This window comes from Conger conger, chromosome 10, assembly GCF_963514075.1.
Source record: "Conger conger chromosome 10, fConCon1.1, whole genome shotgun sequence".
Classification (NCBI taxonomy): Eukaryota; Metazoa; Chordata; class Actinopteri; order Anguilliformes; family Congridae; genus Conger; species Conger conger.
Genome location: NC_083769.1, coordinates 26,725,328 through 26,751,844, shown reverse-complemented (window position 1 = coordinate 26,751,844; position 26,517 = coordinate 26,725,328). Strand labels below are relative to the sequence as shown.

The window sequence follows — 26,517 nt, the reverse complement described above, 5'->3', positions numbered from 1 at the left end:
GATGTGAAAGGTTAGCAGATCATGAGCCCTTATGTGCAGGAAACGCATTATTATTTATAGGTTACCATCCAAACAGCCAATTTAAAATGTAAATCTTACCAAACAAGAGACCGTGAACCCAGTCAATAATATATAAACTGTCCATCCGAACTGTTGGATGATCATCCCATAAATGAATCCGATTATCTGCGGGAAAAGGACCATTTCAAAATAAATATTTTGAGCAATTACAACTCATTACATGTAATGTCCTTATTGTATGCCTACGTTACTACTTACTGCAGAAACGAGTATTATTCCTTGGAAAATTTGTTCGGCAAGTTTTTGTCCCTTGTAGTCCTAAAAAGGGAACATATAATTAAAAGATTGCTTGCGTGCTCCAGGACAAAACAAAACAAAAGTGACTTACATTTGCTGCAATTATGAACAATCGTTCGGATTTCACTTATGGAAATATAACATGAAATGCACGATTCTGACATCACTATTGATTGCTCTGTTATGATCGTAACACTCATTCCGATTAGACTACTCCGTTACCTCGTTAAACATTTTTGTTCGAGAATGAAAAGCAAAGCGTATCAAATGAGCTACATAAATGCACAATCTTGGGAAAAACTTACCATATGTGTAGGAATTGAATTAAATATTGAAAGCATTTTTATATATTATACTTTTCAAACAAAAGTTCCCAGCTGGTGAAATTAACACGCTTCCGCACTGTAAATTATTGGGTAACGTATGCAGAGGGCTTGGGTATACGTAGAATAGGAAGGACCCTGGTTGAGTTGTCTATGAAAGTCCTGTATAAAATAGCACACTGGATTGCTTGTTCACCCAAAGAGTTTAGGAGGAGATTGCTCTCTCGCTCACGTGCGTGTTTATACAGTTAATATGCCAAGTCAAAATTATTAGCTCTGACAATGAATAGTCAATACTGTAACCTTTTATTGCAGTTCTTAACTAGGGATCGTCAGAAGCAGCAAAACGGCCCCAGAGCATCCCTTCCTTCGTCAAACAAAAACAATATCCATGTGACCAAAACGCTCCAATTTCAGTGAAATGGTCTTCAAAGTTCAGCAGCAATTGTCTTTGCAGAGATCCAGGGGTTCTTGTTGACATCTCTCACGATTCTCTCCAAAGTCTTCGAAATTTTCACTTGCAACCACGCCCGGGTTTGTTACTAACAGAATGCATCTCCTTGTACTTAGCAATGATGCAACGTGCAGCAGTTCTGGAGACCACAAGACATTTGGAAAGGTGGACATGCACTACCATCTTACTGAGGTCCAGACTTTGGTTTTTGGCGTACTGCCACAAGGAATGTAAGAGCAATACCTCTCAATCTAGCTTTCAAATGCCACTAAACCTACTAATTTGAGTCGTTAGTAATTGACTCAAATTGCCTACTGATTTATTGAGCAGAAGCTGATCAAGTCAACGGATTCAGGTGTGGTTTCAAAGCTAAAAATTTCATTTTGCAACCTTTCTTAAAGAATTAAAATGAGGGCTAATAATTTTGACAACCCAAATTTCAATAAATGTGTAATAGCAATCTAGAAGATTCAAACAAATTCCAAAATGTATCAAATGGGGACCTTTACACAGATTAATGCATCATACTGTAAAGTTATATGAATGAGGTCAACATTGGACATGAACATTGTTCCATTTCACTGGGGGGGGGGGGGGGGGGGCTAATGCTAGTGATTTTGACCTTAACTGTACATACATTGGGACCCAGAATGATTTTGCACCCTTAATAAAAAAGAAAAAAGCCTGTGCAGTATAATACAATAAATGCAACGTACAGTCCCCTCAAAGAATTGGAACAGCAAAGTCCATTCCTTTTTCTTTTTTTTTTTTTCTGGAGGATTAAGGTGGCACTTTCCCATACAGGTGTCAAACTTTCACTCACCTCACGCTCTGAAATTAGATTTTATTTATGGATAATGAGTGGTCATAAATCCTTAACATTGTAATACATGCCAGAGTATGATAGGCCGTAAAGTCTTATTGAATCATGCAGTACACCTGCATGGAAGCATTTGCATTAGTTATACTTCTCCACTCAACTGTCAGCCGCCTGTGTAATGCAAAATTCACAGCAGCAAGAATACATAATATACAGAAAGACACCAAAACATGGATTTGGATGGTTTCTTTTCATTTTTAATGTTTTTGCTGGCCACAGATAAAACACATGAAATTGTCAACCTGTAGCCATGAGGTGTATTGCACCTTTCTGGTTATACAATTCACAATATACATTTCAAGCCAACTAAATGGATTATTAAAAGAAAGCCTTAACATAATTTTGTCAATCCAATGCTGTGAACGTTTTTTTTTTCCTTTTACCCCTAAAGCACAAATAGTTTTCATTAAGAGACACCCACAACATTTATCATCCCTGCCAAATGAAGTTCATACAAATACAAACAATGTGCTGTATACCTTCACACCTTTCAAGATGTTTTTCCAAATAAAGGTAATCATTCTCATGAGGAAAGATAGCATGTAGTGAATGCTATCTTTCCATGAAAAAAAGAAAAAAGAAAAGTTTACTGTACACAATTGTTTACAAATACTATTTAATAAGCCATCATTGACGGTCCAACTTCAACTGCAGTGAAATGTAACCAATAAATCACAACTCAACAGGAACAATTTGACCTGTGAGAGAAATTTATATGAATCCAATTTAAAAACACTACAGGTCTCCAAGATTCCTCATTTGAAATCGGTGTTGAAATCATATGCATCATCCTCCCTCTGTGCTGAAGACAGGTCTATAGTGATAGGCATGGGCTGAAACGTCACTTTTGTAGAGTTCCCTGTCACACAAAGATGATAAAAAAAAAAAACATTGAGGCATTTCATAAAACATTGATACATTTGTATGGGATGGCAATTAATTAAAAGTTCTTAAGCTGCCTTTTAACATACCTGCAGAACTTGGTCTCGTCTCTTGTGGTTCTTTTCCATTTTGTGTTTGTTCTTGCTGGGGTTGTTCTGCATGCACAAAGTCAGGCTGCAACAATTTTTAGATAAATTTAATTAAAAAATCCAGACCAGAACCATACATTTAGGATTCAGGCACCCATAAGAATACAGTCATTTGCCTTGGCAAATCCCCCAGAGAACCTCTATAACTAAAAACTCACTCAAACCAAATAGAGCTATGCTACAGGATGTATTGCTAATCTCTGAATTGGTTGAAAATCATTTAGAAAGGCAAACACCTGTATATAAAAAGGTCCCACAATTCACACTACATATCAAGACATAAACCAAGCCATGAATTCCAAGGAACTCTCTGTAGACCTCTATGATAAAATTGTGGCAGGGCATAGATCGGGGCGAAGAACTGAAATAGAAGTTTGTAACCACTAGTTTGTGACTCATCCTTGAGTTGGCTGTCTGGCCAAACTGACTGGGCAAGAAGGGCCTTGGTTAGGGAGGTGACCAAGAACCCAACCATCACTCTTACAGAGCTTTAGAAGTCTTCTGCAGAAATGGGAGAACCTGCCGGAAGGACAACCATCTCAGCAGCACTCCATCAATCTGGCCTTTATGGTAGAATGGCAATACGAAAGCCCACTCAAGTAAAAGGCATAGGACAGTCCGCTTGGTGTTTGCCAAATGGCAAAAAAAAGATTATCGTATCTGATGAGAGAAATTTAACTCTTTGGGCAGAACTCCAAGCACTATGTCTGGCAAAAAACCAGGCACTGCTCATCACCAGGCTAATACCATCCCTATGGTGAAGCATGGTGGTGGCAGCATCATGTTACAGGGGTGCTTCTCAGAAAAATTGAGGGAAGGATGAAACAGAGAGGTCCTTGAAGAAAAGCTGCTCCAAAATGTATGCAACAGTTTTAGATTTTTAGCAAATTAGCTAAAATGTCTAAACATGTTTTATACATGACAATAGTGTGCAAAAAGTGATGGGGCCTGAATACATTCGGAAGCCACTGTGCAACTGTTCTCACCTCATTATCAAAAGCCTCTTCCTGGCATTCTTCCTCGTCCATCAGCTCCTTGGTCACAAGGCCTTCGCTTACACTGAGGAGTCCAGATGTGGGGCGCGTGGAGCTCAGGACAACTGTACTTGAACTGTTGCGGAACTTCACACCTGGCCAACAACAAGACCCTGTCACAGCAAAAACTCGCCCACACCGTTCCATCTTGCCACAATGGGTGGTTGTCAACTAGGCCTCTGTATGCAGTCATTCTCCAAATGTACTTACTTTTAATGGTTTCTGCATTGCCTTGCTGCAATTTGCTCAGATCCCACCCCTTCTTCATTTCAGTTACTGCTTCATCCGAGAGATATGAAGGCAGGCTTGGATTGTCAGGGGGTTTGGAATGATAGCTTAATTTAGTCCTGGCAGGGAAAGCCAAAACAATAGATGAGATGATTACATAGAATGAACATTAAATTATCCATTTAGAATTATTACACATTAGGACACATCCCTGAGAACATTTAGGCATATAATCCTTGGGAAACCTTTCTAACCTTTCCAATAAATCTAATTCATCTAAGCATAAATCTAAGCTGCATGAACAAAAACATCCAAAAGTGCTCAGAGATCAGAGTTGGATTATAGTCTTCATTGTAGCTCAAGACTAGTATTATTTTCCTCATTTCTCTGCGAGCAGCATGGAAGACATTTGACCAGGATCGATAGGGTGTTACAATTCTTACCCTGTCCAATTGCTTAGAAATACTTCTGCAGCTTGCTCTGTGTTTGGAATACCGCCTTTCTGTATGAATCCCCGTTTCTTGGCTAAATGTGTCAAAAATTCCAAGGAATTCCTGAAATCAGGAACAGTGTACTGAAGCATTATCTAAAAGAAAAGAATGCAGTTCTCAATTATACTTCTGAACAGCCATGGACGAAATGTTCCATCAGAGAAAAATGCCAACCTGTGGAAGTAAATTGCATTTCCTAATCACAATATGTATTTCACCTAAGGTACTCATTTTGTACAAAGAATTCTGCAGTTTCATACGAGAATGAGGATCTAACTTAAATGATTCAATTATAGAATATCAACTGCTACCAGTTTCATCAGGTATGCTATGCAAATAGAGAAACACCTCATAAGAGTGAGGTGTTTGTGAGTGTTACCTGCTGTTTGTCACAGAGCTTAAGCAAAGCACGGGCCGCATCCAGTGCATTACCCCCTTTCTCTGGTGTTGGCAGACTCCTAAGAGCCAAGGTAAAAGCAGGGTTCGATGGCGCTGCCATTATGCTGGGGCTGTCGAACATCTTGACATTCTTTGCAACGTGCACTTCTTGAGTGCATCTGAAAGGAAAGCATACAAGCATGCTTCATCAGATTAGCTGCTAGCACCTCTGTAGATTTCCTGAAGCAGAGCACATTTTTCTGAACACTCTTTTACATTCCTTTCACTCAGTCCATTCATAAATGAATGGCACTCCACACACTTTCACTTGAGAAATCACTTAAAACTACTGGAGCCTTACAATACAAATGCATGTTAAAGACCTCCACTGAAGTAAACAGTGGTGTCTCATATGGCAGGGACCAAACTGCTGCTCCTCACAGGGGTCCCAGCTGAAACTGAAATGAGAAATCAGCTGCCACCTTTCTGCAGGTATTCACTCACTTGGTTAATCCTTGCTGTACTCCAGCATGGCAGGCCCTGATGCCCTTCAGACTGTTGATTAGACTGCTCTTCCCCACATTGGGAAAACCTGAGGAGCAATCATGAATGCAAGATAGCAACATGGTCACACAGCTCAACAGGCAGCAGGCAGGGGTTTCACTGACAAAATGATGAGATCAGAGTTGGATTATTTAAGTCTTCACTGATTTCAGATTCCATTGAGTCATCCTTTCTCATCAGACACAAACCTGTATTAAACATAACTGCACTGATATATAGCTGGAAACACTTCATGCACTTTATCGAGAGCCTTCATTTTGATATTGCGTGATATGACAAATAATTAAATAGGAAATTATCTTAGTTGATCTTACCAACAATGCCAACTTTGAGTGCATTTTCACTCTCCTGGGCTTCTGCATAATCCTGCAGAAACTGCAAAAGACAACTGCTCCCGAAGGCATCCACTCCTTTACTCTGTTCAACAGCTCCTTCTACAGCTCTTTTCTTCTTCTCTTGCTATAAATGCATGAAATATTCCTCGATTTCACATAATGAACAAACACATAATTCACACAATAGTGGACCTAGAATGGTAGCAATCAGTACATATAGTTTGCAAAACTCACAATGTTACCTGATGGTACAAAGGATACTGCTTTCTGTAAATGCAGCTAGAGGATTTTGTTGTTAGTTACCTATGGCGCACACATACCACAGTTTTGTCTTGAAGATAAACAGATGATTTGAAGGCGATGGCAGGAAACTCACGCTGCAGGTGGCGCAACCACTTCTCCACAATGCTTTTTTGCACAAGGTCTGGGGGGGGGGGGGTGATATTTTAGAGCAGGGAAATAAATCTTTGTATAATCTTCTAATAAACAATAGCATCGAATCAAAATTGAAATGTGCAAATGGTCATCAAAAAATTTATGTTTTACCAATCTTATTCAAGACCAAGAGAAGTTTCTTGTTTCCTTCACTTTTCAGAACAGCTTCTTCCAGCTCTGGACAGCGGCAGCCCAGGGGATCCCTGGCATCCAGAACCTCCACAATGACATCGGAAGCACTGATGACCTGTGGGGCACAATACATACATGTTCACTGCAGTGCCGGAAATTAATGTATTATTTTAGAAATTGTAATGTCATTCACAAAAACCTCTAAATTTTCTTTTCTGACATTTACTTTCAATGTAACAAACTATAAATCCTTGAATTGCTTCTGTGACAGGAGTTATCGTTTTCGTTTTTTAATTTATGGAACACTGAGCTCCACTCATTGTGTAGACATAATTTCTCAGGTATAGCACCACAGAACCAGTGGGACACTATTTAACCTGATGGCATTACTGTAAGAATAAGCTTTTAAGGATAAGGTCATCCTTGAGTACTGCAGCTACCCACTGGTCTAGCTCAGTCACTCACCTTGTTCAGCTCATCGCAGAGGAACTTTCTGGAATACTTCTCACTGCCAGTTGACTTGGGATGATTCGGGCTCCTCTCCTGCCAAAATTGAATGTCAAAATAAACTTTGGTAGTCATGGAAACACGTGGTCAGGAAAGCAAAGGTTACCTCTTTAATAGTTCTCACCTTTTTTGCTTTTTTGGCCTTGGTATTGGAGTCACTGCTTGTGCTCTCTCTCTTCCGCTTCTGTGCACGCTCCTGTTGTTTCTCTAGTTTCTTTTTCTGTTTAAGTTCTTCAAGCTGGGAGATGAAAGACAAGTGGCATTCACATTGTCCCAAATACAGCAACTAACTATGATAAGAATAAGTGTGAAGGCTAGAATACCACAACAATGCTATCTTGGATAAAGAGATTAAGCCAAACTGGCATAATACTGGCATCCAAAAATGTCTGAGTAAAAACATTAAGTTTAATTCGTAATGGTAAGATGGACTTTGTGTAACTGAAAACATCAAATTTGTGCTTTATTAGCAATTAATTCGTTGTGAGAAGCAGTTTTGGCTTTTAGTTTGCTTTTTTCCCCCAAAACTAGAGTTCCTACGAGTGGGTAGGTCAGACAGACAGCTCAGATCACTGACTTGGGATTTTGTATCACACTAGCAGTTCTGTTCTGATCACAAGCTTCTCACAATCGGTCTTAGGGTCATGTAAAATCTGCCACAGTCACAAAATGGAACACTCTGATAAACAAGGTTCCAATGACAAGACTTGAATATGAATGAATTACATTGTGCGAAACTAGCTACTCTTGGCAATAATAATTACGCAACTTGAACATGCAATGTGGCTTTTGCATTGAAAGTACATTCATAAACTGACTACTGTAATATAATATACATATATATATATATATATTTTTTTAAATGCGTGTATTTTCATTTCTGCGTTTGTGAAATTCTGTAATGGGGCTTGGACTACGTAGATGAAAATGTAGGGACAGTTCCAATGTTAGTTTCAAAACAAACCTTGATTTCTGCTAGTGATGTCTGACTAAAACATTCTTTAACTATTTGACCAAGATAAATTAAGGCTTACAGGGACAGTGTTGCAAGGAAAGCAAAATTCACCTTCAGTTTTCTCTGTTCTGCCTCCCGCAAAACTTCTTCTTTGAAAGGTGCCGTACTGGGAACACCTGGATCTTTTTTTACCCGCTTTGTTATACCCTTCTTTTTTGCTTCCTTTCGTAGTTTTCGGTTGTGCTCCCGAACCTGATTTACAAAATAAAATAAAGCAAGAGGTTATTTTACAAGAGCCAGTTCATTCCAATACATTTGCAACACTTGTAACGGCTGGTGGCTACACCTTTAATTTCCAAAAGCTGGCCAACAGCTAACCACATTGTTACATTCTACATTCGTTTTTATTTACCAAAGTGCAAATGTAGGCCTACTCTACATGCTAAAGAGTTTGACACAGGTAATACAACGTCGCAAGAACCCGGTAGCTAGCTATACAGTTAGACATAAAAATACACGTACCTTTTTCTGTATTTTGTACCGTTTTGAACATGACAAGCGTTTACTAGCTTTCTTCAACTCTGGGGAAAAAAACATCATCAGCTAGATAGAGTAGCCAGCTAGATACGCACATTTCATTACCATAATAACGCCAAGGAATTTATGACCCATTTTTGAAAAAGGGTAATTATTAAGAAGCTCAGGGTGCGTAGACTGTGAGCATAGGAGGATTAATTTAAAAATACATTTCGTTTCTGTTAGATCAGCTAACACACTTGATGGAATAGCAGGTAACGTTAGGCTAACTAGCTAGCTGATCTGATCTGATCACAGCTTATATTCTCATGTGAAAACAAAATATACGCATACTACTACTGTAAACCAAAAAAATAAACTGCTACAAAACAATAATCCAACGTAACAAAAATATTCACTGCCGAAACTTGAACTTACTTGGTCGCTTCATGTTTCCCTGCAGAACAACTTTCTCCACGTGGTGCTACAGACAGAAAGGATGCAGTCAAGGGAAGGGATAACATGTAGGATTTCCGTTTCCGCTACAGGCAGCGAGGGGAGGAGCCAACAAGCAAGCTCTTTAGCCTAGCAATCTAAAGCTAATACTATTGTCCAGGGTCCAGGTAAACTTTTGCTCATTTGCGTCCTAATTGTTATTCTTTTTTACACTACTCGTTTTGTTCTGCCTTTAACTGCTGATCAGTTAAAATATAGCTTGCTGTATTAATTCTGATTTATTGGTACTTTCATTGCAATTTCCTGATTGCTTGCCAGTACATTCGGGCTGGATCTGGACGCACTTAGCTAACTAGCTAGCTTCTTCTGCTGCCTTCCCATTTGTCTTTGTTTTTGTCACTAACCCCTCTGGTGGACTTGCGCTTTTAAGAGCCGGTAGGTAGCTAACGCTAGCTGAGTTAACAGCTGGAAGACTGGTACTCGCGATAAGAATGAACTAATGGTACACTTTATTTTTGTTTCATTGCTACGGGAAAATTATTCACAGCTAGCTTGCTAGTTTCAACGTCGTTGAACTTCTTAAACTTATGTATTTTGGCGTGTTTATTGGTTAGCTAGTGTTCCGTTAAACCACACGATGTAGCTAGCCGATTAAATAAAAATGCACATGAATATCAGCTCTGGCTGATCGTATGTCTGAAGCAACTCGCATGGTTAACCAACTGTCAAAACATAGGCTAACTTAGTTGGTACTCTTACAGTAACCGATTAGCCTACATCATTAGCAATTTAGAAACTTTGCCGGTAAGCTAACATTCGCTGAGTTGAATTGCGCTAGCTAGACTAACTGTATGAATGAATGTGTAGTGTCTAGTAAGTCTAGTGTTAGTGCTCTCTACCTCTGCTATCTGGCGTCCATGCTTGATTTGTTTGACACAAACATTCAACGTTAGCTTTCATAGCAGGATGTCAAATGGAATTGTAAGTGTATTGGTGTAGTTTATTAAACAATCAATCTGCTAGCACAGCTAAGTATCTGTCACAGTATTTATACAAACATAATGACTGCTTCTTGTTAAATCTTTTCAAGGCATTGCTCCTATGGGTTCCAAAAGACGCAGGGCCACTTCTCCTTCCAGTAGCGTTAGCGGTGGGGACTTTGACGATGGCCTTACGTCCACTCCCTTAAACAGCCGAAAAAGAAGAAGAGCTTCCAGTATACCCACTGTAGATCCAGTAAGTGGATTTGTGGATGTTTTCTCTTTTTTCCCGACCGCGAGAACTGGATGATAAATATTGGATACACATTAAACTACTTGACCTAGTTTTCAGAGTCATTCGAGGGGTAGGCTTGCATGTCTATGCTGTAACTGATCGCGAAGTGCCCCGAGTGGTTTTCAAATCTCTAGTTTGCCGCAAACACACTTTTATTTCTATGAATCTATAAAATACATCTATAGGGCCAAATCATGTGACCTATTATTACCTATCTGTCCTGGAATGACCACTTGTTGTATCTCAAAAGTTTATTTTTTTGTGGGAAATTGCCCATTTAACTGGTGATCACCTGTTGTGCTTATATTATCACTAATAATATCTCTAATTGTAATAGTTACTACCACATATGTTGAGAGGCCAGACAAGCTGTTGCTGTTCAAGGCTATGGCAAGGTGTTGCACACCTCAGACGTATGCATATATTATTAAGATTTTGTTCTTATTGTCCTAGATTGCAGTGTGTCATGAGCTGTATAACACCATCAAGGATTACAAGGATGACCATGGGAGGCAAATCTGTGAGCTGTTCATTAGAGCACCAAAGAGAAGGTACAAAACAACTTGCTGCAATCATTTTGTTAGTGTTCAAATTGATTGCGCTATCGCCTCAGGTATGACACAAAAGAGATTCCATTTGTTAATTTGTTTCTTTTTCTTATGAAGAAACCAACCAGATTACTATGAAGTGGTTGCCCAGCCCATAGATCTGATGAAGATCCAACAGAAGCTCAAGATGGAGGAGTACCAGGATGTGGAACAGCTCTCTGCTGATTTTCAGCTCATGTTCAACAATGCTAAGACTTACTATAAGGTACCAACTTTTGCTTGCTGTTGCATCATGTGAACACTAATTATCTTACCAAGGTGAAGGTTTATCCGAAGTATCAGTAAATTAAGCTTTGTTTCTCCAAGGTTTATTTTTGTTTTGTTCATCTCCATGCCATGTTAAAATTATGAAAAATGTTACTGTTTACAGGCTGACAGCCCAGAGTACAAAGCCGCCTGCAGACTATGGGAGCTTTATCAGCGCACAAGGAATGAGTTTGTACAGCGAGGAGAATATGACGAAGAGGATGAAGATGGAGACGACACACTGGAAAACCCTGGCACCTCCACAGAAGAAGAGGTGGAGTTACCACTTCTTTACATTAACATTAATCGTACAGCTGGGAAATCGCAAGTTAGGCGACTCGTAATTGAATACTTTCTTGACCGTATACATACCTGACTAAAAAGAGAGGAAAACTGTAATGTAGTCAGAGAGTTAATATTTATCACCATCATTCCTAGGTTAACGTATATTTATCAACAGTTAAAATAATAGGTTAGTTTACTACTCATTATATCGCTACAGTGAATAACTTTGATGAGGATATTTTTTTGCAGTCTCTTGTGGTCAGTTCCTCTGTGTGTGTGTTGATTGGCAGACTCCACCCAGTTGCCTAAAGGAGGTCCTGGAACAGCTCTTGGAGGCCATTGTGACATACACTGAACCCTCAGGGCGCATGGTCAGCGAGCTCTTCCAGAAGCTGCCCTCTAAAGTGGTGAGAACTGCAGCTGTATTACGTTATGTTGACTTTGAGTAATGCTTTAAATTACAATTTTCTTTATATTGTATCTGATTCGCACAAGTATTTGTCTTTTATGTTTTTAAATATATTGATTTCTTTGTTTCATTTATCTTCATTTATTTTTAAAAGTGTATCTACTTTTTTGTTTTTCTTGTCCCCTACAGCACTACCCAGACTACTACGCAATAATAAAAGAGCCAATAGATTTAAGGGCAATTGCTCAGAGGATACAGGTATGCAGCAAGATGTAATGTGCTTTGAATGTTCCCTTGAACATGCACACATGCAGACATCATCTTTCTTCCTCCCTCTCTCCCCTGTCTCTTGTAACACAAATGGCTAATGATCCATTGCATTTGTGTTCATTCTGTTTAAATCATTTTATAGATTGGATACTACAAAAGTGTCAGTGCCATGGCCAAAGATGTAGACCTTTTGGCAAAAAACGCCAAGACCTACAATGAACCTGGATCGCAAGTTTTCAAGGTATTTCAGTGCTTACATTTTTTTGACATTGTGTAATGACTTGCTTCAAATCAATGACTTGATTTGATCTCTGAAACTATTTTCAAATTATGCAAAAATGGTCAAACTATATCTGAAATCAATTATTTTTAGTTTGACGATATTCCGCTATAACCCTCCTTTCACTCTTGTGTGTTAGGATGCTAATACCATCAAGAAGATCTTCATTCAGAGGAAAACAGACATTGAGCATGCAGAGCCCACTAAATCCAGCCTTCGCATAAGGTACTGGTTACTATTTTTTGAAATCTGTTTTTTCATTCTGAAGCATTAGTGTAGTATTTGGAAAATATAAGTGATTTTTCTGTTGCAGTTGCTTGATTAATAGCTGAACTCGCTCTTGAGTGTTTTCATTCTGCATATGTGAGCGGAAAGGGTGTTAGTGAGTCACACTGGCTGCTGAGCATCACTGCTCTCTTCATTCTACTATATAATTATGAATATGTTCAGTTCAAGGCTTAATCTTGTGTGGGAAAATGTTATTCTGAAGGAAGACCAACTGCTGAGTATGTGTGCAATATGATTTAACACCGCTAAGGGCCGTAGCAGAAAGGCCTGAAGTGCATTTCCCAGTGATTGAAGAGGAAGTCATTATCAGAAGTAGTGCTAAGATCTAAGAATAAAATAACGGTGAAGAAGCTGGCATCAGCAGATCATTACTAAAAATTTGCTCGGATGACCAACATGCTCTGCGGGGTGTTTACTAATGGTGTGTGATTGGTTTTATTTGTGTCTTTCTGTGCGTGTGCGTTTCAGGAACCGGAGGTCTGCCCAGGGAGACCGCCTGTCTGCCATCACCACGGCTCTGCAGTATGGGTCTGAGAGTGATGAGGACGCCCTGCTTGGTATGCCTCACGATTCTCTCATTCATGCATTTATTATCAGCCGTTTCCCAACCACACCATTTGATGTTCAGTATTTTTAAATGTTTTATTTTTTCATGACTTAATTCAAAATTATTTGTCCAAATCTAAGGTTAAGGTCAAATTTAATGGCGGAAGAAATCCATAATGTTATGAAATAAAGTCCCCTCTGTGATATTAACTTACTGTATGTTCAAGGAAACATGTCCCCAGTGTTCTTTTGAAGCGTTTGATTTGGGTTATTATTTGTAACCCGTGTGTGTGTGTGCGCGCGTACGTGCACGTTTGCTCATATTCCCGCGCATGCGTACCCTTCACAGGCTCTGTCAGATATGACGAGGGTGAGTCAGAGGCAGAGTGCATGCAGTCCTGCATGGACATGAGCAGCCCCATCTTCCAGCTGTACGAGGCGGTACGAGGAGGCCGCAGCAGCCAGGGCCAGCTCATCGCCGAGCCCTTCCTGCAGCTGCCCTCCCGCAAGGAGTATCCCGACTACTACCAGCAGATCAAGCAGCCCATCTCCCTTCATCAGATCCGGTACGAGCGAGTGCGAATGGCGGGACCAACCTCAGACGCACTGCATTTTTATCTATCCAGGAAAGGGGAAAAGCGAGTCAACTGACTAATGCGTTTGATTTCATTTTGTGTTGGATTGAGCGGGGAGAATTTCAGGAAAAATTAAGCCTTTGTCAAACACATAAAAATATTACTGCAATTGTACAACTTTTTTGTTTGACATTTCAGCACAAAATGATTGTATGAAACATGTTTTTTAGTTTAATGTGTGTACCTTGAACTTGACAAACAAAAAACCGATGGACTATGTTTTTTGGCAGGGAGAAAATGAGGAACAACGAGTATGAGAATATGGAGCAGATGGATGCTGATCTCACTCTCATGTTTGAGAACGCCAAGCGCTACAACGTCCCCAACTCCGCCATTTACAAACGTGTGCTGAAGCTGCAGCAGGTCCTGCAGGTCAGTGGATCACAGAAAGCAAAACATGACTGTGGTTAAATTCAACCACAAAATGTAAAGCTTACATTCTCATTTAACTTCAGTCCATCTGTTTCAATCACTTTATTTTTGGATTTGCTTAAAACCCCTGCTTTTAAACATTATATTCTTAGAATTAGCTTTATGCTTATCTTTTTCTGTGCCAGTGGCATAAATGCATGTTTTATTGTGTGGGCGACTTCCCACAGATGAAAAAACAGCAATATGCCAGCAGTAGGTGTGTATATGAATCTGCTTGTATATCATCTGTGAATTGGACAAATTTAGGTGGGATTGGAGATGCCAAAAAAGCTAAGACAGAAAAAGCTATGTAGAGCAACACCATAAACAAATGCATTTGCCAAATGCCTGTGGTCCTAATAGCTCCACTGAATGCAGCACATAGCAATGTTAGGGCATTGCTGTCAATCAAGTGGATATTGAATGATCAATGTGTATTTGTGCGTAGATGTCTAACGCGTGATGAAAATAATCTCTATTGACCACATGATGTGGGATGAGTAAAATGCGGGTGAGAAAATGGTTTTGGCAAAAAATGGTGATCCTACTCATTTAATATTATCAACAGTAATTTATTGGTTTTGTACAAATGAAATGTATATGGACATGTATGTTGACAATTGGTGTCAGTACCATTTGGCTCTGTTGATAATTGTCTTCAGTGGTTTTCTCCATAAAATGTACATGGTGTTTGTCTATCAGAAGCTTGCCACTTAACAGACGTATACCTGGGTAATGCATGCATTAATGAGCTTATGTATATGTGTGTCACAGCTGAAAAAGAGGGACTTTATGAGAGAAGAGGAGGATGACAGCATGCTCTCCTCTACCACTTCTGATCCTGGCAGCGCAAAGAAGAAGAGGTACGCCTGCAATCCTCCCTCATCCCTTTATTCTCAGTATACAGACTGTCATTGTCCTGGCTCGGACAATTGACTTCCTGCCAAAGTGTGCAGCTGGTGGTTTTAACACAACGGATTTTGAGCTACATAAGAGAATGCAACCAAATGCATGTGCCTACACACTCCTATTGAAGCTGAACTACAGCTGCCTTTCCTGTTATGTACCATCTTTATCTTCATTCACAAATGCTTCTGAATTGATGTTAATGCTTGGTTTTGTAAGGCAATGATTGCAACATTTGGTGACATTGGTAAACCATATTGCACCACGCTTGGTGAGATGCTAACGGTTTGCTTTTGTCCCCGGGACGCGCGGCAGCCACAAGAAGAACACGAAGAAGAGCCGGATGAAGATCCTGTACACGGCGGTGACTGAGGCCCGGGACATAGCCACAGGCCGGCGGCTCTGCGACCTCTTCATGGTCAAGCCCTCCAAGAAGGACTACCCCGACTACTACAAGATCATCCTGGAGCCCATGGACCTGAGGACCATCGAGCACAACATCCGCTCTGAAAAGTACCTCACCGAGGAGGCTCTGCTGGACGACCTGAAGCTCATGTTCCGCAATGCGCGCCACTACAACGAGGAGGGGTCCCAGGTGGGTAACCAACCGGGCAGCAGGCTCACAGCAAAGATCTGAAACGGCAGTTTCTTTTCACAAGTACAGTAGCTCAAATAGAAAATGGATGCAGTAGTGTCAGCTAGATTCCCAAATTTTGGTGATAAACTTGCATTACCATTTATTGCATCAGAGGTGTTCACCAAAAATATCTTCTGATGGATGCATTTTCTTCCATTATTCTTTAAACTTACTATATTTCAAATAATTTTAATTACTTTTCATTAATAATATATACAGCAGAAATAACACTCATTTGCTGTGATCAGTGTTCAGGATTTGTGTATGATATTATGAATTTGACGTGCCTTTGTATCTGGCCGTGTTTAGGTCTATAATGATGCCAACGTCCTGGAGAAGCTTGTGAAGGACAAGAGGAAGGAGCTCGGGCCTCTTCCTGAAGAAGATGACATGGCTTCACCAAAGCTCAAATTAAGTATGTGCAAGTTAATTATGCAAATGAGACCGCTGGTACTGTAATACTTCATTATATCTTTTAACTAAAAGAAGATACACCCTTCCTGAAAATAAGTACTTTTAGGATTATGTTGCTATATTTCTCTGGTCTTTATGACTCTATAGTTGACAAATTCTCGGTTTTGTTTTGTTTAAAATAAAATTGAAAGACATGTTAGTGTATTTTCACACACAGCTGAGATTCTGTAGTCATTGTACAAGCATGTTACTGCACACCAAGTTGTACAAGTGGTCATTCGCTTTTTAATTTTTGTACCGAACTGATTCCCCAGGGAAGAGTGGCGTCTCCCCTAAAAAATCCAAGTACCTGACCCCCCTGCAGCAGAAGCTGAACGAGCTGTACGAGGCGGTGAAGAACTACACAGACACCCGCGGCCGACGCCTCAGCACCATCTTCCTGCGCCTGCCCTCCCGCGCCGAGCTGCCCGACTACTACATCACCATCAAGAAGCCCGTGGACATGGAGAAGATCAAGAGCCACATGATGGGCAACAAGTACCAGGACGTGGACTCCCTGGTAGAGGAATTCGTGCTGATGTTCAACAACGCCTGCACCTACAACGAGCCCGAGTCCCTGATCTACAAGGACGCCCTGGTGCTGCACAAGGTCCTGCTGGAGACCCGGCGGGACGTGGAGGGCGGGGAGGACTCCCACGTGCCCAACGTCTCGCTGCTCATCCAGGAGCTCGTCCACAACCTCTTTGTCTCGGTGCTGAGCCACCAGGACGACGAGGGCCGCTGCTACAGCGACTCGCTGGCCGAGATCCCCGCCCGCGACCCCGCTGCTCCCGCCAAGCCGCCGCTCAACTTCGAGGTCATCCGGTCCAGCGTGGACCACGGCCGCTACAAGAGGCTGGACGTTTTCCAGGAGCACATGTTCGAGGTGCTGGAGAAAGCCCGGCGGCTGCACAGGTGGGGGAGTGAAGCTAAATTAAGACTACTGCGGCCCGGTCTCCTTCACTCTGAGATCACTGAAAGCAAATAGCTATTATAATATAGTATAGTATTAACATATTACTGTTTTAATATAATTGTGTTTTTCTTCTTTTGTTGTTCATCTTTATTTTGCGTTGTAAACGTCGTAATTTGAAAATCTGCAGCCTATTGCAAAACCCCTTCCATGGGGAAACAATTTAAATTGAGCACTGCTACTGCTCAGATTTAGTCTAATGCCATTTCTAATGACTGAGAAGAGTAACACTCTTATTTATTATGCCTGCCAGAGATGATCCGTTGCATGGCAGCTGCATTAACTCATGAGTATCTCCTGTTTGCAGGCATGGCAGCTGCATTCACTCATGAGTATCTCCTGTTTGCAGGCATGGCAGCTGCATTAACTCATGAGTATCTCCTGTTTGCAGGACGGACTCGGAGATCTTCGAGGACGCTGTCGAGCTGCAGCAGTTCTTCATCAAGATCCGAGACGAGCTATGCAAGAACGGAGAAATCCTTCTCTCGCCCGCCCTCAGCTACACCACCAAACACCTGCACAATGATGTGGAGAAGGAGAAGAAGGAGAAACTGCCCAAGGAGATGGAGGATGACAAACTCAAGAGAGAGGAGGAGAAGAAAGGTGAGTTTTCATTCACCAGCACTGAGGAGCACACATGGTTATGCAGGTGTATGATTTCATCAAGAGCAAGCATACGTCAACACTGCTAGTAAGGCAGAGGTAGAACTGAGAGGGCTCATTTCATTCCTGACCAGGTGAGGACAATGGCAGTCGATTGCAATAATATAATTATTGTTTGGTCCATCTAGTTTTTTGGGATATTAGACAGATTTGTTTTTTGTGGACTGGAATTGGGCTTGTCTGCTGTTTTCCTGAGGGATGAGCTGACGTACGGTTTGAATTGCAGAGGCGGAGAAGAGTGAGGACCCGGTGGGAGGGGCGTGGTCGTCGGGGCTACAGCGCACGTACAGCCAGGACTGCAGCTTTGAGAACAGCATGTACCACGTGGGAGACTGCGTTTACGTGGAGCCTGCAGAGCAGAACCTGCAGCCACACATCGTCTGCATTGAGCGCCTTTGGCAGGATGATGCAGGTAACCAAACCAGTGCCCTTTTCCATCCTCTGACGCCATACAGACCTCAAATATAACAGGTTGTTTAGTTTTTTAAGGCTGACCAGTTACATATGGTAAGGACTACTGTGGTTGCATACACAATTGCTATATGCATGGAAAAAATTACATATTATGCTCCATTGAATGGAGTGCACATGTATTGACTTATTGAGCTGGATGTAATAAGTAATAAGTAAGGACAGCCTCACATTTCCTAAAAAAAAACAAAAAAAAAAAACATTTTTAGTCAAATATAACTATCCACATGTGACAATATAGGGAGATACACATTTCCTTTGCATTTTATTTTTTATTGTTCTTTCAGTTCAAATGGAAGAGTATGATTGTAATAAAATCCATACTCATTTTACTCTCCCTGTTTAGGTGAAAAATGGCTGTATGGCTGCTGGTTCTACAGGCCCAATGAGACGTTCCATTTAGCAACACGCAAGTTTCTCGAGAAAGAGGTGTTCAAGAGCGACTACTACAACAAAGTCCCCGTCAGCAAAATACTGGGGAAATGTGTGGTCATGTTCGTGAAGGTACAGCCCACATTTCAATGATCCTGTACAGTTTGTCTGTATTGTCAATGTTGTTTTTGAGGGTGAACTGCATGTTTGGGAAAACACTCAGCTCAATTTCCAGGCTTTCAAAATTGTGTACTTCAAAAAGCCTGTAGTCTGTTTCTACTAACGGTTTACAGTCTTGTAGGTGGGGCTCCAATTGTAGCTGGTGATTCAAGTCAACTGAATCTTATAACATAACTCTGTAACTGATGAAGTTGCATAACTTGCAGTATAATATGGATTAGAACTTGCTAGGAGTGCTCAGATTGCAGGAAGCCATTCTCACAAACATTTAGTAAACTTCCCTTTCCAGATGCTGTAGAGAGAGCATTTTGGGTTGAGACTAGGGAATGTTTACAATGGGTGAACCACATGCGTTTCAACGAATGTCACAGTCTTTAATGATGTTGCTGAATTTCCACTTACCACTTACATGTGATTCTCCAGGAGTACTTCAAGCTCCATCCAGAGGGCTTTAGGCCAGAGGATGTCTTCGTCTGTGAGTCGCGTTACTCTGCCAAGGCCAAGTCCTTCAAGAAGATCAAAATGTGGGCGATGCCAGTAAGCTCCACCAGGTTCATCCCGCGCGACGTGCCACTGCCAGTGGTCAGAGTGGCGTCCATGTTTGTCAAAGCCACCAAGTATGACCAGGAGAAGCCCTTGGATTTGGAGGATGACAAGTCATTCGGCATCAATGGCATTGTTGACAAGGTGAGTGCAGGTGCAACAGCAGAGAATCGCACTGCTTTTCAAGCCAATTTTCTTGCATATAGGTTCATTTTAAAAAAATATAAATTATGAATAATCTGGAGTCCTGTGAAACGTTCCACGTGATTTGTTTTACATTGATCCACAAATAATTAATCTTGAGCTCATCTGCTGGTCTCACAGGAGAAGGAGGACGTGCCTGTGGAATTGAGCAACGGTGAGCCGGGCTGTATGTACTACGAGCAGCTCCGCTACAACGAAACGTGGATGAAAGTGGGCGACTGCGTTTACATAAGGTCACATGGCCTAGTCCGGCCCAGAGTGGGCAGGTAGGTAGTTTCTTTCATCTATCTATTGTTTGTACATTCATTCATGAAGACTTCTTTATACTGGAGCACTGGTGTGTAGTTTGACAACCCCACATTGGCCAGATGGATTTCTAGTGCAACCAGTGGGTTAAAGTACTTAAAGTAAGTTAAAGTACGGTCATAGATATCCCTTGATTCCAACACAGTCCTATATTCAGTCGCAATTAAATTTTAATGAAGGTATTCTGCAGACACCCGTAAGGCCTTCTGTAGTCTGATTACTTTGGCCATCCTCTCAATTTGCCTCAGAATATTTTTTGTTGAAATTAACATTATGATATAGTATTTATTTTTGATTCTGTAATTACATGGACACATGACTAAACATGTCTGCCTCTTGCTAGAATTGAGAAGATGTGGGTACGAGATGGCGCAGCCTACTTCTTTGGACCCATCTTCATCCACCCAGAGGAGACTGAGCATGAGCCCACCAAGATGTTCTACAAGAAGGAGGTGTTTTTGAGCAACCTGGAGGAGTCCTGCCCAATGACTTGTGTTATAGGTACGCACACCTGCCAATGAAACACCCCCTATGCCTCTCTGTTACCAGATTACCTCACAGGCATTTTCTGCTCCTTCTATTTGTGTTGTAGTTCCTCCCAGTACTTCATCTTTGATTAACCTTTGTCTGACACATTTGCTTGTGAATTTGGTAAACTTCAGTAATCATCAGTTACTACGCTATGGGAGTATGTGTGTGGATGTGGGAGCTGTATCATATACCAGTACATTTTGAAAACATTGGAGTAGATTCCTAAGAATTTTCAGCAAAACATTAGGACTCAAAGTAAAGTTGGTGAAAGTAACTGTTGAATATACATATTTTGATTGCTGTAAACTTTGTTCTCGTATGATTTTTATTCTTTCCTAGTCTAGCCTAATGCTCATGTCTCCTTGCTGTCCCACTTCCTGCGGCATTAGGGAAGTGTGCAGTGTCCTCTTTCAAGGACTACCTGTCATGCCGACCCACTGAGGTCCCTGAAGAGGACGTGCTGCTGTGTGAGAGCCGCTACATCGAGAGTGAGAAGGTGATGAAGAAATTCAAGGGCCTGAAGCGCTTCTCCCTGTCTGCCAAGGTGGTCGATGATGAGATCTACTACTTCAGGTTAGCTGCTTCCATTCAAGGAGATTCATTTCACACCCTGAATATTTATTGTCCTATTGTGCATCTAAAATGGGGAATGTACTGGGCACCCTGATGGAGTAGATTGTGGATCTCTTGTACGGAGGTTATAAGAGATGTACTTGACTCTAGAGCACTTTTAGACCAAATTTAGTGCCTGTCCTGAAATTCTACTCTTCATCAGGCACTCTCCTTTGAGACATATAAATGGGACAGTTACACAGCCAAACATATTAATTGAATGTATCCTCAGCTGAGCTGCAGGGAAAATCCATGTGTACTTGTTGATCCTGTTCAGGAAGCTGATCGTGCCGCAGAAGGAGCCCTCCCCAATGCTGGACAGGAAAATTCAGGAGCTGGAGGCTAAATTTGCAGATATGGACGGGACGGAGGAAGACATGGACGAGCAAGGGGACGAGGACGGGGACGTGGGCGAGACTCCTTCCATGCCCCAGATGCAGGCGTCTCTTTCTGGAGACATGGACATCATGCCCTATACTCCACCACAGGTTACCAGTCATACCTTTCCACATTAAAGTCTGACCCCACCGATCCAGCTTTCACCTGAAAATCTTACCTACAAAAATGTGGAATTATCCAGCCTTGACCTATGTATTTCACAACTATTCTACAAATCTCATGTGAATCTCAAAATTGCATGTTCCTACTTTACCTTCTATCTGCTGCACATCTGACCTACATAATGCACCTGCATCCAAAATTAAAAAAGACATCTGGCTTGAAGTAATCCACAGCTATTCCGCCAAATCCCACATCATTTGGTTTGATTAGTAAAATGGTAAAGTGAATGTGCAACTGAGATTGAGTGTCAATATTGAGAGGCGAATGACCAATGGCTTCACTCCCGTTTGACAAACAGTTGACTCCAAAGTCAGTGAAGGGGCTATCCAAGAAGGACGGAGCAAAAAGGAAGATCAACATGAGTGGCTACATCCTGTTCAGCAGTGAAATGCGGGCAGTCATCAAAGCTCGGCACCCTGACTTCTCCTTCGGAGAGCTGAGCCGCCTGGTGGGGACGGAGTGGAGGAACCTAGAGGCCACGAAGAAGGCAGAGTATGAAGGTGAGACACAGGTTTCCCTGAACGTCTCCCGTTTCGACTGGAGAAAAGCATGATGTCCCGGACCACTGGTTAGAGGAGGGCCAGGAGCTGGGTCAGCAGGATAAAAGTAATTAACACAATTTTCTGTGTCTAGAATGTGGTGCTTTCAGTATGGTGGGTAGGTTGTTTTATGCCCTGATCACTACGAATTCTGAAATTGTGCTGATATTACAATGTTATGAGTGACATTTGTGGGCAGTGGGAGTTTGAGTGTCAATGTGTGGCAGCAGGTAAATTTAGAAGCTATGCAGTCATTGGTTCACCTGGTGTAAGCCTTATGCGGTTTGTTGTGTGTGTCCGTGTGTGTCTGTGCGTGTGCGTGTGTGTGTGTGTCTGTGTGTGTGTGTGTGTGCGCGCGTGTGCGCGTGTGTGTGTGTGTTGCAGAGCGGGCAGCCAAAGTGGTGGAGCAGCAGGAGCGGGAGAGGGCAGCCCAGCAGCAGACTGCTTCCCCTAGAGCAGGTACCCCAGTAGGGGCGCTCATGGGGGTGGTGCCGCCCCCAACCCCTATGGGGATGCTTAACCCGAACATGACGCCTGTGTCAGGTAACCCCTCACGGATACAGCAGAACCCTTTGGTGACTTTGGAGCGGTAATATGAAGCTGAGCTGCTCAAACCTCCCCATCACTCACACCCCTGCCCCTCCCCACCCACTCCCAGCTCATGATTGCGGAACCTCAGCTGTTGCATCTCTTAATCGCATCCTCTGCAGCTGAAGACCCTGCCAGCTGAGCATCATTAATCATCTTTATTTGGAATGTCTCTTTCATTTTTAATGCATATAATCAATGCCTGTATAATCAAATCATCAACTGCATGAACATAAAATAACCAAGTTTATTTTTGTTAACTTTAGACACCCCTGGTGTGCTTTTTATTTAAAAAAAAAACATTTATCAGCATGTCTGTGATGATAACCCCCCCCACTGTCTACTTTACTTACTAACTTTAGTTGGATTTGATGTACTCTCCCTTCACTCATGGATAGTGCATGACTTGCAATAGCCAGCTGCATGATACTGATGCATGGATCTGTTGTGTTGTCCCGTCTCCAAGGCATGATGGGTGGCTATGGGCCTCCCATGATGCCCATGCAGGGCCCTCATGAAGGCATCGGTATGGGCAGCATGCCACTGCATCACATGGGGGTGCCTGCATTGCACCACCATCTTCAGCCAGGTATGCCCGGGTTCCCTGGCATGCCATACCCGGGTAAGGACACCCCCTACCATCCCCCTCCTAGCCATGCCACGCAGTCGCTTCCTGTCTGCTACTCACCCGCTGGAGGGGCTACCTGTACCACAGGCTTAGGAACTAACCGGGCCGGGCCCCGGACAGGGCCAGGTCAGCAGGCAATGCTGCCGGCCAGTCGGGCAGTCTCTGTGCCTGGGGCTCTGAACTGGCTTCTAGTCAGAATTCAATTTACACAGTTCCCTGACAATTTTCCTCTTCTGTGATCTCCGAAGCCATTCATTCGAATAGTTACCTTTATTAACAACAACTAATTAATGGCCTAATCCATTTGAGAGTGATGTCCATCACTAACTTTGTCACGATTATTAACTTTGGTCACCCTCGTAGAAATTAGATTTTGTTCCACTCAGTGCTGTTTCGTATTTCCACCTCAGGTGCACGTGTGCAGGTAGGTATGACATTAATTTGGTCTATGTTTAGCAAGTTTTTTTTTGTGGTTTTGTGTTTTATCATTTTACTCCTGATTCTGGCATATATAAAATATTTTAGCATATAAAATATATAAATGAAATTGGCATATCATATTTTAACTGGCCTCAATGATTGAAAAAAATGAAAGGATTAATTTCACACAGTGGTTCATCATTTATAAGCCGACTTGAGAAGATGTAGGGCGGCCTACGCTAGTGGTTAAGGTAAATGACTGGGACCCACAAGGTTGGTGGTTCGATCCCCGGTGTAGCCACAGTAAGATCCGCACAGCTGTTCGGCCCTTGAGCAAGGCCCTTAACCCTGCATTGCTCCAGGGGAGGATTGTCTCCTGCTTAGTCTAATAAGGCCGTCTGCCAAATGCCAATTTATGGAATGTCATATGGTTTGAATAGCCTTACTTTGTGTGTGAGTGCTCTGATGAAATGGTAGTAATAAAGGTGATCTTCACCAGAAAACCCTGTTGCCCTTTGATCTGCAGAAGTGGCAATTAGGGCTGTTCTCTTATGTGCGTGTTACTCTGTCCCTTAACGATAGTTACTGTTGCCATAGGTGTAATGGGGCCTGGTGTGAATGCAATGGCAGGAAGTCCTACAGCTGGAAATCACTATGGGCAGCAGGTAAACGCATTGTTAATGTGACAATAAAATGCTATTTGTTTATTTGTTCGTAAATTAACAAATTGTGTTTTATTTATTTATTTAACCAGGTTAGTCTCATTGACACTAGAAATCTTTTTCAAGAGAAACCTGGCCAAGGAAGCAAGAATCTCATGTTCACTTTAAAGTATATCTGTTAGGGATTTTTTTTTTTTTTGATGTTTTAAATATAAAATTCTGATTCGTTTTTAATTTGACCTCAAATCCGATGTATATAAAACAAATGGGTGATGGCCTCGGATTTGTACATTTAAAAATACATTTTGTAACTATATGTTTGAAATGTCTTACAGTATATGTGAGCAGAATAGACATAACTTTTGAGAATAATGTTAATGTAAGCACGTGGGATATTTTATTGAGTGTAACGCATAATCTTCCTTTTTTTTTTTCTCCTTCAGATGGGTATGATTGGTCAAGGTCAGCAAGCCCCACCCCCGTACCCAGGACAGGTTGGCCAGCCTGCACTCCAACAGCCTTCCACACCCATGTTTGTGACCCCACCTCCAAAGACCCAGCGCTTACTTCACTCAGAAGCTTACCTAAAGTACATTGAGGGCCTTCAGGCTGAGTCTTCCACAGTCAGCAAATGGGACCACACTCTCACAGGTGTCTCTTCAAACCAATCCATTCACGTAAATATCTATTTCATCTTAAGAATGAGAGGAAATGGAAAAAGGTTGTGAAAATGGTTGTGTACGTTTAGCTAACACAAGCAGCACTCTTATTTATTCTAGCTAAGCGCAGCTTAACCAAACTAATGCTTTTGTTGGATTTAAGTTGGTAGATACTTACAAAATGGTGTGAATATGACAAAGAAGAGACAGAATGCATTTAATATTACTGGTTATAATTATACATACATTGAATATTCCCTCAGCTAGAAGGAGAGACATTCACTTGTCCAAAGAGCAGGAAGGCCGTCTGCCTTCCCATTGGCTGAAGAGCAAAGGAGCCCACACCACCATGGCGGACGCACTGTGGCGACTGCGGGACCTGATGCTGCGAGACACCCTGAACATCCGCCAGACATACAAGCTGTAACATGCCTCAGCACACATCCCCTCAGACCCCCGTGATAAATTGTTAACTTCTGGAGAACACAACGTGTCACAAAAAGCAGTAATTGTTTGGTGTACATTAGTTTTTTGTTTTTTTTCAACATAGCAAAATAAGCTTAGTTTTGATGTTTTATTTAACTTTTTTTAATGGTTGTAAAAGATTTTGGTGGAAACTGACATTGGTCTAATGCCAGTGTGAACACTTTCTTATTAAATTTGATTAGAAAAGTAATATGGTTTCTTGACTTATTTTTCCTGTTCAATGCTGTTTTTCAACGGCTCCTATGTCATTTTTCAGGGAGACAAGGGAATGATTGTGGCCAGACATATAAATCTTACAAAATAAATGTAAAAAAATAATTACCTGATATATTTTTCATAGTTGCAATTAAGTACTATTCTCTGTATAATGTTTCAACATGAATAGAATGGATATTTTTGTTAAAGCAATATTTAGTATTTAAAATGGTTAAAATATTTTTTTCATCATTCATGAAACTAATAGATTGTATTTTTGTTATGTGAATTGTTTAATGGCAGCCAAATTCATGAATATGTGTTTGAACTGAAAATTTAAAAAGGATAAGTAAATGGTTGTCATATTGAGTGCATAATCGGTCCATGTAAAATACTTTATTGCCATTCTGACCAAAGTTGCTTTGGTGCAGTAAAGAAATGTGTGCATATACAGCATGGTATGAGATATCCAGGTTTACTAATCTTTTGTTGCCAGTTATTTTAGGAGTAAGGGGTGAACTGGATGTCAGGTTACACCCAAGAACTCCAAAACCCCAACCACAATGGACTGCTATTTGGGAATGAATGTACAATACTCTGGTTATAAGGATGGGTTCTTGTGATTGTAGCCTTGTAGG

General features: G+C 41.5%; 2 protein-coding genes and 2 non-coding genes across 10 annotated transcripts; 1 reads left to right on the top strand and 3 right to left on the bottom strand.

Moving 5' to 3' along the window:
- Positions 1-2,150: 2,150 nt before the first annotated feature.
- gnl3 (G protein nucleolar 3) lies at positions 2,151-9,110 on the bottom strand. Its single transcript, XM_061258190.1, has 15 exons — positions 9,020-9,110; positions 8,588-8,646; positions 8,177-8,317; positions 7,235-7,348; positions 7,069-7,146; positions 6,583-6,718; positions 6,357-6,460; positions 6,016-6,160; positions 5,642-5,729; positions 5,139-5,316; positions 4,712-4,854; positions 4,251-4,387; positions 3,993-4,135; positions 2,947-3,031; positions 2,151-2,834 (listed from the first exon to the last, which is right to left on the bottom strand). The coding sequence occupies exons 1-15, from the start codon at positions 9,030-9,032 to the stop codon at positions 2,731-2,733; spliced, it is 1,668 nt and encodes a 555-aa protein (XP_061114174.1). The 5' UTR covers positions 9,033-9,110; the 3' UTR covers positions 2,151-2,730.
- Positions 4,584-4,656, bottom strand: LOC133139759 (small nucleolar RNA SNORD19). The gene has a single exon (XR_009709921.1). It is a non-coding gene; the product is annotated as a small nucleolar RNA SNORD19 (small nucleolar RNA).
- On the bottom strand, positions 5,805-5,876 carry LOC133139760 (small nucleolar RNA SNORD19). The gene has a single exon (XR_009709922.1). It is a non-coding gene; the product is annotated as a small nucleolar RNA SNORD19 (small nucleolar RNA).
- A 17-nt stretch (positions 9,111-9,127) lies between the features above and the next one.
- On the top strand, positions 9,128-25,874 carry pbrm1l (polybromo 1, like). 7 transcript variants are annotated; one of them, XM_061258183.1, is made up of 30 exons: positions 9,128-9,204; positions 10,128-10,273; positions 10,766-10,863; positions 10,978-11,125; positions 11,291-11,440; positions 11,742-11,858; positions 12,050-12,118; positions 12,273-12,371; positions 12,550-12,635; positions 13,167-13,255; positions 13,594-13,810; positions 14,110-14,251; positions 15,065-15,153; positions 15,512-15,791; positions 16,143-16,248; positions 16,562-17,201; positions 17,651-17,862; positions 18,149-18,334; positions 18,740-18,897; positions 19,369-19,632; positions 19,813-19,958; positions 20,342-20,499; positions 20,919-21,102; positions 21,419-21,629; positions 22,001-22,202; positions 22,626-22,784; positions 23,296-23,451; positions 24,475-24,542; positions 24,983-25,190; positions 25,462-25,874. In XM_061258183.1, exons 2-30 carry the CDS (start codon positions 10,139-10,141, stop codon positions 25,623-25,625), a joined length of 4,941 nt encoding a protein of 1,646 aa, XP_061114167.1. In that variant the 5' UTR covers positions 9,128-9,204; positions 10,128-10,138; the 3' UTR covers positions 25,626-25,874. The 7 variants fall into 7 exon arrangements, with proteins under 7 accessions (XP_061114167.1, XP_061114169.1, XP_061114170.1 ...); XM_061258185.1 differs by lacking the exon at positions 9,128-9,204 and adding an exon at positions 9,391-9,539 and having other exon boundaries at positions 24,983-25,216; XM_061258186.1 differs by lacking the exon at positions 9,128-9,204 and adding an exon at positions 9,392-9,539 and having other exon boundaries at positions 22,626-22,700.
- Positions 25,875-26,517: the final 643 nt, after the last annotated feature.